General features: G+C 39.8%; 1 protein-coding gene across 2 annotated transcripts in view; it reads left to right on the top strand.

Moving 5' to 3' along the window:
• Positions 1–12,574, top strand: part of tubgcp5 (tubulin gamma complex component 5) — an 80,269-nt gene that overhangs the window by 50,447 nt on the left and 17,248 nt on the right. For both annotated transcript variants that reach the window (XM_060826843.1, XM_060826844.1), the window contains 3 exons: positions 1,330–1,445; positions 3,645–3,919; positions 9,217–9,421. In XM_060826843.1, the coding sequence (XP_060682826.1) occupies positions 1,330–1,445; positions 3,645–3,919; positions 9,217–9,421 (596 nt within the window). The remainder of the gene's footprint in view (positions 1–1,329; positions 1,446–3,644; positions 3,920–9,216; positions 9,422–12,574) is intronic.

Below are 12,574 nucleotides of genomic sequence, written 5' to 3'. Positions count from 1 at the left end.
ATCAGGAAACTTGTGTTTCACTAATTTGCATGGCATCTTGTTTATAATGAGGATGTATTTTTGAAAAATTGCAATAAAATAACAATGAGGTGATTTCTGAAATTCCCTTCCTAAACCTTTCTGCCTCTTCACCTCTCTCTTCCTGTAAAACACTTCCTCATACCTTTCCTTTCGATTAATATTTTGGTTTCATGTTCCAGTATCCCTTTACATGGTTTGGTGGCTGCTCCTGTGAAGAACTTTGGAATATCTTATTACATTCAAAATCCTAAGGGTGGTGGCATGTGATAATGGCACTGGCAGAGGTCTGGCCTTTTGCTCTGGGAACTTGGCCAGGGAATTTGAATTCAATAAATAAAATCAGAAATTGAAAGCTAGTCTCCTTGGTCATGACTATGATAATATCATTGTTATAAAGTAAATGTCCTTTAGGAAGAAAATCTGCCATTCTTGCTTTGTCTGCCTTACACGTGACTCCACACTCGCATCATTATGACTGCTCCCTGAAATAGCTTGGCAAGCCAGTCAGTTTAAAATAGACAACAAATGCTGGTTTTGCCAGAACACCCCCACATCCCTCAAAAGAATGCAATACATTTATTTTAACAGTTCAGTTTATTAAATTAACTCAACTCTGTTTATGATCAGATAAGAGCAAAATAACCAATGGATGGTGGAGATCTGAAATAAAAACAGAAAATGCTTGTGAAGCATCTGTGTCGAAAGAGGCAATTCACATTGAGTCTGACATGACCCTTCTTCTGAATTTTTGTTCTGAAAAAGTCCTATCAGATTCTTCTCACTGCAGACCCTGCTAGACCTGCTCAGTTTCTTCAGCATTTTCTGATCCATTTTACCATGTTTGACTATTTTAACATTTTTTTTGTAATGTCATAATATTACAAATAAAAATGTTAATATAAGGTACACATTGTTGATGAAATTTAATGCTTTTGAGTGATCAGTTAACTGCTGTGAGATGGACACAGATTTGTCGAGATATTTCGGATTCAGTTGAGGCATTAGTGAGCAGTAACAAAGTTAAATTTAAGATTGCGTTGGCAGTTACAAGGGTTTTATGGCAGGGTGACCAATGTGCCTTGTTGTTTATGCAGAAAGGGTAGAAAAAGTAATGAAATGGTGTCATTCAGTGATAAGAATCTTCATAAGATACCTTGGCCAAGTGACTGGGGGTAAAAAACAGTGACTGAGAAGAGAAAAGTTCATTTCCATTTCGATGGGAATAGGGTGGGGACCGTGAGAATTAATTATGAGGCTAACTTTTTTGTACTTTGAGATTAAACTATCTTTATTTCCCTCTTTTTGCAGGTATCGCTTCTCTTTTCTTTATGGGTAGAAACTGTAAGGCCGTATCTCGAGATTGTGGATGAGTGGATAGTACACGGAAATTTGTCTGACCCTGCTAAAGAATTCATTATCCAAAGGTAGTATACTGTCAAAAATATGAATTGCTTTTGATTACTTGGCTATCCTTTAGACATTGTGATATTTTGTTAGTCAAGATGAATGGTTTAGCTTTGTTGACTGATAATTATGCAATCTAATTGTGCTACTAAATTATACAGGCATTTTGATTAGTTCCTGGTCAGTGCTGAGCTAGCTAATCTTGGTATCCATATTTGACCTTGTATAAGGGAAGAAAAAAGTCTGCTTTTAGAAAAAAAATGTTGTGGAGCAGAGCTGTAGTGGTAAGACAGTGTATCTTAATAGGAGTAGATATTGGAATTGTTACATTGTCCTGTGCTTTAGAACAAGTCTTTCAGAATTTTGAATAGCTGACAGAACTCCTGCTTCTAAAATAAACTGGCAGGAATCTTTGTATCTTGGTAATGACTCCAGCAGGGAGTCTTTAACAGGCTGATTTTAAGTTGGAGTTGGGGCAACTTACATTTTCCAAATGGTTGTTTCTTTTGATGCCTTGGTGAGTAGTTGAGCCAGCTGATCAAGGAGTTCTTCTCATGAACATATGAAATAGGAGCAGAAGTAGACTATTTGGCCCCTCAAGCCTGCTCCATCATTCAAGAAGATCATGGTAGTGCTGGTTTTGTTTCCAATTCTTAATTTCCATTTATCCCAATAGCCTTTGATTTCCTTGCTGAACAAGAATCTATCCACCTCTGTGTTAAAAATATTCAATGGTATAGCCTTCTGAGGCAGAGTGTGCACGATTGTCTGAGAGAAATGAATTCGGGCAACCCTTAATTTTACAACAGTTACCTAGAGTTCTGTACTCACCAACAAGAGAGAGCATCATTTATATGTTCACCTTGTCAAGACCATTTAGAATCTTGTTCATTTCAATCAAGTCAGTCCTCACTGTTCTAAGATCCAATCACAGCCTGTCCAGTACCCACCTTTGATTGCTACAATGACACTGAAGAGGATTTGGGTTGGTGGAAGATATTTTTCCAGAATTGACACCTCTAATTATTTTCCATTACACTATCTCCTCTGCCACACCCCTCTCTGAAAATGCACTTTATCAGGTGTGAATAGGTATTTGATAACTCACGCAACTGAATTGTTGTCAAATCATTTGTTGACAGACTGATTGTGATTGAGACTTGAGTAATATCTATTTGGCTAAGATATTAGAAGGTGAATTTAGAATCCTAGACTGTCTATTCTCAAACTACAATATTCAGGATTCATGGTCTCACAATGTATCTAGATGATTTAAATTTAAAGTGTTGAAGTTTGTTGGTGATAGGTAGGCATAAAAGTAAAGTTTGGCAGACATTGAAGATTGTAAAAAGGAAAGACTGGATAGTAGACTGACAGATCAGGTAATGTTATTTGGAAAGAAAAAATGAGGAATTGAAATACATGGACTGGGAAGAAGTTGAAGGGTGATAGTGAATAACAGCATTGAGACTGTCAAATATCTGGTATCAGCCTGATGAATTTCTATGGACTGCCACCAATGCTAGAATATCTTTCTTTGGATAAGGGACACAAAACTGTTCACAGTATTTTAGATGTGGTCTGACTCATGCCTGTGTAGTTTTAGCAAAATATCCCTACTTTAGACTCCATTCCCTTTGAAATAATGACTAACATTCTGTCCCCCTTCTCTATTACCCACTGAAGTTGGGTGCTAAGATTTTTTGATCCATTGACAAGAACTCCAAAATATCTGTTCTGTAGCTTTCTGCAGTTCTTCTTCCATTTCAATAATATCAAGCATTAGATTAGTTTTGGGTGAGCCAGATTTACTGGATTGAACGACCTCATTGTTTTCTGTGATTTTTGTAGTTCTAAATTGTCTAAAATCATCTGAGGCATTGAGAATGCATTTTCAATTTGTGGCGTTGGACCAGTATTGTAGATTCTTGCTGGGAAATTACACATGTTAAATAGTGCTACAGCTAACAGCAGAATGTTGGACGTATGCTCTTTGAAAGATGATGGCATTATAATAAAAGATAAATAGATGGGGCAGGATTTTTGCCTCTTATTATTTGACAGATAAGCAACAGGATTCAAATAATATTGCAAGTGATCTTAAGTACTTGTGTTAATTATAGGTATTAAAAAGAGCCAATGCAGCACTGTAGCTATGCCTTTAAAACGCTAAGTCTATGATTTTCTACTTTTATTTACATTATTGTTTTGCACGCTAGGAACAAGGATGTCCCAGTGAATCACAGGGATTTCTGGCATTCTACATGTACATTATACAGCATATCTGAAAAAACTGGAATCGATGAAAATGTAGGTGATGGTGCAGGCAGCAGTTGTGGCATGGATCAGGAAAATTCCAGTAAGCAGCACACAATGGTCTCCTTTCTGAAGCCAGTGCTAAAGCAAATTATTATGGCTGGCAAATCAATGCAGCTGCTTCAGAATTTGGAAAGTAAAGACAACCCAGGCCACCCAATGCAAAATGCCCACCGAGGTAAGGAAAGTAACTGCATTGATATAATAGTGATCATCTAAATAAACCTTTTTGCTCAGGTTTCATCTTAGTCATTTCAGAGTTGCAATTTACCATTTGGAGAATTTATGAAATTCAACTTTTTAAACAATGCAAAATATTAAATTAACCAATATTGCAATGTTGCCTTTTTTTAAAAAAAAGAGTATGTTGCACGATGACTTAATGGTTCGCATTGCTGCGTCTCAGCACTAGGGCCCTAGGATCAATTCCAGTCTCAGGCAACTGTCTGTGTGGAGTTTGCACATTCTCCCAGTGTCTGCTTGGATTTCTTCTGGGTGTTCCGGTTTCCTCCCGGTGTCCAAAGATGTGCAGGTTAGGTGTGTTGGCCATGCTAAATTGCCCATAGAGTTCAGGGATGTGTAGGTTAGGTGCATTTGTTATGGGAAATGTATAGTAGGATAGGGAATGAGTCTGGATGCATGCTCTTCGGAGGTTTAGTGTGGACTTGTTGGGTTGGACGGCCTGTTTTCACACTGTGGGGATCCCATGATACTTCAATTGAAATCATACTCTAGCTGCTGCATATATTTTCCAATATGAATCATCTGCATTCTGATGTAATCTCTCGGGCAGCAATTGTTCAATGTACTCTGTTTAAACTCTGTTTAATAAACAAAGTCGATCTTGTGCATGACATAAAAATGTGTGATTTAAAATTTGGGTTGAGGTCAAGGAAACTAAGTGTAATTAACTTTTAAGTTTTTAATTAGCTGTAATGCACCAACTTCTTCTGAAAATGACTTCCATAGATTGTTTCAAAATGTACCACAGCCAGTGAGGTAGTTTTGAAGTGCAGTCACTTTTGTCAGAGATGGTTGTTAACATTGAATCATACCTGATGTATAAAATTATCAGATAACCTCAACCTCGTCTTGAGGTATTTGATGCTGTATCTGCTTTTAAAAGTGATGTGGTTCCATGCACGGAGCATCAGGGGAATTGAAATTACTGTACTGTCCTGTCATTATAACTTGTCACTTTAATAAGTCAAGTTATTCTTCTCTTTCCAAATTAGATTAATAATAATCCTGTTCCCGATTATAAAGTATTGTGTATTCCGAAGCATTAATTTATTCTCCTGGTGCCCATGCATAACACTTTCAAGAATTGTAGCTTATTCTTGAACATACCTTCGCATCTCTTCAATGTTTTTTCGTCCCTACTTAGCTGCTTCCCTCACGACAAATAACACTTACTAATGATTGTGCAGTAGGAGGTTGTTGCTGTGAATAGTGCACAGAGGTATCTAAATTTGTGCAGTGTTTTTTGCTCTGTCTGCTGCAGCATAGGGCAGTACCAATTAGAATGCTAGCCATCAACAATTTTTTTTCTTATTCTCTAACCATGCATCAGCTCAATCCATTGTCACCTGCTAAGTACCATCCCTTGCGCAGTATGCAATAAAAAAAAATGCCTGTTGTACAAGAAAAAAATTGGAATGCTTAAAAATATTATTTGCATAAGGCTTCAAAGTTGAGATTAGCCTTATACTTTGGTGATCTATTAATCAGATCACACATATACAATTGCTGGGTCTGCACTATTGCAGCAAAATAATATTTGTCTTTGATTTGGAATGCCTTGAGTTCAAATCCCACTCCAAACTGCTGTGGCCAGAGGACACAAGGATTGCATCGAGCAGTGTGCTTCTGTCTGATGGGAGTGGACTGCTAAAGTGGACTAGCAGTTACTAGCGGTGTTCCACAAGGATCTGTTTTGGGACCATTGCTGTTTGTCATTTTTATAAATGACCTAGAGGAGGGGCTTGAAGGCTGGGTGAGCAAGTTTGCGGATGACACAAAAGTCGGTGGAGTTGTGGACAGCGAAGAAGGATGTGGCAGGTTACAGCGGGATATAGATAAGTTGCAGAGCTGGGCAGAAAGGTGGCAAATGGAGTTCAATGTAGCTAAGTGTGAAGTCATTCACTTTGGTAGTAGTAACAAGAAGATGGACTACTGGGCTAATGGTATGCTACTTGGTAGTGTGGATGAGCAGAGGGATCTTGGTGTACATGTACACAGATCTCTGAAAGTTGCCACCCAGGTAAATAGTGCTGTGAAGAAGGCATATGGTATACTGGGCTTTATTGGTAGAGGAATTGAGTTCTGGAGTCCTGAGGTCATGTTGCAGTTGTATAAGACTCTGGTGCGGCCTCATCTGGAGTATTGTGTGCAGTTTTGGTCGCCATACTATAGGAAGGATGTGGAGGCATTGGAACGAGTGCAGAGGAGGTTTACCAGGATGTTGCCTGGCATGGTAGGAAGATCGTATGAGGAAAGGCTGAGGCACTTGGGGCTGTTCTCATTGGAGAAAAGAAGGTTTAGGGGAGATTTGATAGAGGTGTACAAGATGATTAGGGGTTTAGATAGGGTTGACAGTGAGAACCTTTTTCCGCTAATGGAGTCAGCTGTTACTAGGGGACACAGCTTTAAATTAAGGAGTGGTAGGTATCGGACAGATGTTAGGGGTAGATTCTTTACTCAGCGGGTTGTGAGTTCATGGAATGCCCTGCCAGTAGCAGTGGTGGACTCTCCCTCTTTATGGTCATTTAAGCGGGCATTGGATAGGCATATGGAGGTTATTGGGCTAGTGTAGGTTAGGTAGGCTTCAGTCGGCGCAACATCGAGGGCCGAAGGGCCTGTACTGCGCTGTATTTTTCTATGTTTTCTATGTTCTATGCTCCACCATTTGTAGCCTGAGGGAGCATGAGATCAGATCCATAATGAATCTAATATCTATCATTAATATCCACAATTTATTTGATGTGTGGCTGATTTGCAATGCCAGTTTTCCATCCAAAGGGCAAGTTGGTAATCTGCTTCTGCGTTTAAAAACTGTTTGTAAGTTATTAAGTTGTGATTTTTATTTTTCTGGCTGCTTCAATTAAAAAGCCTACAGTGAAAACATGACTATTACATCTCATGATTCCCCTGTTCATAGTTTGATATATTCACTGAGCATTATAAACCTGAAACTGAGGTCTGAGTATGAATTCTGCCAGTCTCGAAGACTGAAGTAGGATTTCATACAACAAGGGGTTTATCCCTACTTGAAAGCAAGTACAAATGGTGTTTATGTTTAATTTATTTATGATGGACTGTTAAGGTTTAGACAGTTGGGATCCATTCATGCAAGTGATCAAAGGCAGAAGAACCAATAAAAGCTAGAATAAAAAGTTAAAAATAGTCAAGACAATAACAAGGGTTCCTCCCTGCCTGCTCCCCACCAAGTTCAATGCTGAACTGATGGATTAGGCAATTCACTCAGAGTCTTCTACGAGGTTTGAAGTTTAGGGATGAAACTAAAAAAAACTAGATGACTTCTATGTATTTGTTCCCATTTTGTCTCCATGCCACAAACCTTTGTGAGGAAAAAAAAAGGTGTTTATTTTGTATTTTGCTCGTTCTCTCTCTCTCGCTCTCGTTCGCGCTCGCACTCTCGGGCTCGCACTCTCTCTTGTGCTAGTTCTTGCTCTCGTGCTCGGGCACTCTATCTTACTCTCGCTCGCACTCTCCCCCTCGGGCTCGCGCTCTCGCTCATGCTGTCTCTCACGCTCACTCTCGCTTGCACTCGGGTGTTCTCTCTGTCTCTTTTTCTCTCTCATGCATGCGCTCTCTCCCTCGCGCGCTGTCTCATGCTCTCGTTCGCACACGAGCTCTTTCTTACGCTTGCACAATCTCTCTCGTGCTTGTTCTCGCTCTTGCGTACTCTATCACTCTCGGGCGTGCTCTCTCGCTCTTGTGCACTCTCTCGCGTGCTCTCTCTCGTGCTGTCCTTTACATTTTTCTTGCTTGTGTCCTCGCTCGGGGGTGCTCTCTCACTCTCTTTCTCTCTCACGCATGCGCTCTCTCCCTCGCCCGCTGTCTCTCTCACTCGTTTGCATTTGCGCACTTTCTCACGTGCACTCTCTCTCTCTTCCCCTCTCTCCAACTCCCTCCAACACTGGTCTTCCCCACCCACCCACCCTACCCCGGAATATTGCGTGCATTTCCGGTCTCCCTCCTATCGGAAGGATGTTGTGAAACTTGAAAGGACTCAGAAAAGATATACAAGGATGTTGCAAGGGTTGGAGGATTTGAGCTACAGGGAGCGGCTGAAAAGGCTGTTTTCCCTGGGGCATCCAAGGCTGAGGGGTGACCTTTATCGAGGTTTTATAAAATCATGAGGGGCATGGATAGGATAAATAGGCAAAGTCTTTTCCCTGGGGTTGGGGAGTCCAGAACTGGAGAGCATAGGTTTACGGTGAGAGGGGAAAGATATAAAAGTGACCTAAAGGGCAACTTTTTCACACAGAGTGGTGCATGTATGGAATGAGCTATCAGAGGAAGTGGTGGAGGCTAGTTCAATTACAACATTTAAAAGGCATCTGGATGGGTGTATGAATAGGAAGAGTTTAGAGGGATATGTGCCAAGTGCTGGCAAATGGGACTAACTTAAGTTAGGATATCTGGTGAGTTGGATTGAAGGGTCTGTTTCCATGCTGTATGTCTCTGTGACTCTATGGATTAATAGTTAACAGTAACTGGTTGGGGCAGCTCGGGGTTAAAAAAAAATCAGGAAATGCTCAACTTGCCCACTTTTTAATGGCGGTTTGGTGACTAACCTGCTTTCACGGTCTGTCATTAGAATATTTTTAAAAATACAACGTAAGTTTCATTTCTATGGATTATACTCTGGAATTCCCAACCCTTGGGAATCCTGGACTGTGAAAGGTTCCGAGAAGGACCGGTGAGGCAAGTAATTTTATTGCATTGTTTGTGCACAGATTAACCAGCAGTTCTTTCTCTGACCCACCAAGTTTATCTTTTCAATCACACCACAATTGAACTCTCACTTGAGGCCAATTCTTCATTCATGTTTGATTCTGCACTCTCCCGCTGCAAAGTCAGAGAGAAAGTACTCCCCTAAATACCTGCCACTCCTAACAATGTGACGTTCCCATTACCCATGAAATATTCCTTACAACCCTTGTTGTGATTTCTGACTTGTTGAAGATCCCCTGCTGGCTGTTTCTAATCTAGCTGTCAGGTACCCATGAAACTGCCTGGCAGGAAATGTGTTGAAAAAGGTTTAAAACTGGCCCTGCTATTCAATTCACTAGGACTTGCAAGAAGTTCATTCTTTTACATTTTCTAATCATCTTCTGTGCTCCCTGTATCACTAAGATATAGATCTATTGCACTGAAATTCTGAATATTTTTCTTCATAAAGGCTATTCATTTGACATTGTGTTTTCACTCTTGATTTGACTACAGATGCAGAAAGGAAGAGCTTATATGCACTGTTCCTGGAGTCACTTCAGTCCCGTCTTCGGTACAGAGAAGAGACTGAGACCTGTGAACATACTGTTCCAGAGCAACAAGCTACTAAAGAAAGCCTGATAAAAGTGCAGTCTATAGTGGCTCGGCACCTTGAACTCGAAGATATTCACGATCCTTTATTAGCTATCAATTTTGCAAGGTGACATTTCTGACACAAAAATATGTTTGCTTTTTAAAAAATCACTAAATTCTATTGTATATTTCTGACTACTGACTAATCAAATATTTTTTGATCTTTGTTTCAATGAAATGTTATGCTTAGTATTTGTGGATGCTGGTATTCAGGCATGAGACACATTGTGTTTGGGCAAACATTGTGAGCATCAACTATTCCTAAATCAGTTGTAGCATAATTGAAACGAGTAAAAAATCTGCCAATGTCTCAGCAGTGCACCAAACACTGTCATCTATTCCATCACTATAATGTTTAAGAATTTTATTGTTGAGAGTTCATCCTTATTAGTAAGTAAGGCATAAATAGAGTCATGTAGCATGGAAACATACCCTTCAGTCCAACCTTTCCACGCCAACCAATTATCCTAGTCTGACCTAATCCCATGTGTCAGCATTTGACCCATATCCCTGTAAACCCTTCCTATTCATGTAGCCATCCAGAGCCCTTTTAAATGTTGTAATTGTACCGATTTCTACCAATTTCTCTGGCAGCTTGTTCCATACGTGCACTACCCTCTGTGAAAAAGTGACCCCTTGGATCCTTTTTAAATTTTTCCCCTTTCATCTCAAACCCATGATCTCTAGTTTTGGACTTCCTCACCCTTGGAAAAATGCCTTGTCTATTACCCAATGCATGCCCTCACGGTTTTATAAACCTCTATAAGGTCACCTGTCAGCCTGCAGCTCAAAGCATATCCAGCCTCATCCTCCAGCTCAAACTCTCCAGTCCTGGCAACATCCGTATAAATCTTTTCTGCACCTTTTCAAGTTTAACAACATCCTTCTGAGAGAAGGGTGACCAGATTAGTCCGCAGTATTCTAAAAGTGGCTTCACCAATGTCCTGCAACATGACGTCACAGCTCCTATACTTAATGTTCTGATCAATGAAGGCAAGTGTGCAAGATGTCTTCTTCATTACCCTGTTTCCTGAGTCTCCACTTTCAAGGGACAACTCACCTGCACCACTAGGTCTCTTTGTTGCCAACACTCTCCAGGGCCCTACCAATAATTGTATAAATCCTGACCTGGTTTGCTTTACCAAAATGCAACACTTCTCATTTATCTAAATTAAACTTCATCTGCCACTCCTTGGCCCATCTGATCCAGGTCCTGTTGTACTCTGAGCTATTTTATGAATCAGCCATACAAAGGCCAGGTTCTGAACTATTCTTGGAGTACGACGTACAATTGTGGACCCCACGTCTTAAGGATATATTAACCTTTTAGGGAGAGCAGAATAGATTATCATAAGAGAGATGGACTCCAAGGGTTAAATTGCAAGGAGTGAATACACAAGCAGGATTTTAGCCCTTGGAACCTTCCACCACCGCCCACTGTCACCTACTGTCAAGCCAATTTTGTTTCCAGTTGGCAAACTCTCCCTGAATCCCACTTGATCGAACTTTACTAACTAATCTACCATGCAGAAGGCTTTACTGAAGTCCATGTAAATAACGTCAACCACTCTGCCCTCATCAATCTTTTTTGTTATTTTCTTAAAATACTCAATTGATTCCCTTTGCACAAAGCCGTGCTGACTATCCTTAATCAGTCTTTGGCTCTCCAAAAGCATGTAAATCCTACCTTTAGAATCACCTCCAACAGTTTACCCACCACCGATGTTAGACTCACTGGTTTATAGGTCCCAGGCTCTTCCTTATAGCTTTTCTTAATTAAAGGCACAACATTAGCCACCTCCAGTGCTCCAGTACCTCACCTGTGATTATAGATGATCCAAATATCTCTGCAAGAAGCCCCGAATTTCTTCCCTAATTTGCCACAGCATTATGGGATACACTTGATCAGGTCCCAGATATTTGTCCACCTTTAGGTTTTCTAAGACCTCCAATACTTACTCTTCTGTATTGTGAATTGTTTTCAAAACATCAATATTTATTTCCCTGAGCTCTCTAGTCTCCATTTCTTTCTCCACAGTAAAAACTGACAAAATATTCATTTAGTGGCTTTCCATTTCTCCTGCAAAGCATGGTAGAAGTTTAGGACTCTTTACCACAGACGGCAACCAATCCTAAATCATTGTTAATTATAAAACTAATATTAATAGATTTTTGTTAACCAAAAGGTTAAAGAGATACGAAGAAAAGGTGTGAATGTAGCGGACTGGTAGCTTGGTACTAATGGAAGTGGACTAATAATCCGTGGACCTGGACTAGTGCTGCAGAGGTACAAGTTCAAATCCCACCAAGGAAGTCAAAGGAATTTGAATTCACTGATGCCTTTGGATAAGGAAATGTGTCATCCTTGTGACTGCAGATGCACGGCAAAGTAGCTAGTTCTTAAATGCTCTAGCAAGCCACATAATTTGTAGATAGCCCTTCACCTGTTCAAGGACAGTTAACAAAGGGAAATTAATATTGGTCTTGATGGCGATGCTCATGTTCCAAAAAATATTTGATTAAAAATATAATTTAAGATCAGTTATTATTCCAATAAATGGTGGAATAAGCTCAAGATGCTAAATTATCTACTGTTCCTATCTTCCTATAGCTGAATTGTAGTATCATAGCAATTTTGTCATTCTGTTTGCAGCACTTTTACACTTTGTTTGTGCAACAATACACGCATGTTATTTATGCCAGGGCAAGATGTGTGTAGTACCTGCCAAGATGCTGAGCTGACATGCAACTTAGCAGCTGCATTGTTCTACAGCCTTATTTTTATAAAGCTTCTTTTACAACCAGTGGGCAGTGGAGACGTTTAACCTATTTACCTGGGTTTGATTTCAGCTGTGGCCTAGAAGTGATAAGCAAATTGCACCCCCTATTCTGCAAGACATAGATTTTAATGGTGAAAATTTAAAGTGAGGAACTGTTGGCAACAAGACCAGTTCAGTTTGTATTTTGACTGGTATCATCAACCTATAATTAGGGTGAGCTTCAAAGCCATTAAAAAAGGTGCTAACTCACTAAAACTCTCTTTAAAACACAAGTTCATGGATTCAACTAAATTATGTGTAAGTGTTAATTCATAGTGATTATGCTGATATGAAATTGGTATGAGTTACAATGTTGGTATCCATACCTGATTCTTGAATTAGTAGTTAGAGATTAAATTGAGAGAGTTTCTTTCAAATCTTTATTGAATTAATGATATCGT

The sequence above is a fragment of the Hemiscyllium ocellatum genome, chromosome 6 (genome assembly GCF_020745735.1).
Source record: "Hemiscyllium ocellatum isolate sHemOce1 chromosome 6, sHemOce1.pat.X.cur, whole genome shotgun sequence".
In the NCBI taxonomy this organism is placed as follows: Eukaryota; Metazoa; Chordata; class Chondrichthyes; order Orectolobiformes; family Hemiscylliidae; genus Hemiscyllium; species Hemiscyllium ocellatum.
Note: the sequence above shows the minus strand (reverse complement) of the source record. Positions and strands in the feature narration are given on the sequence as shown.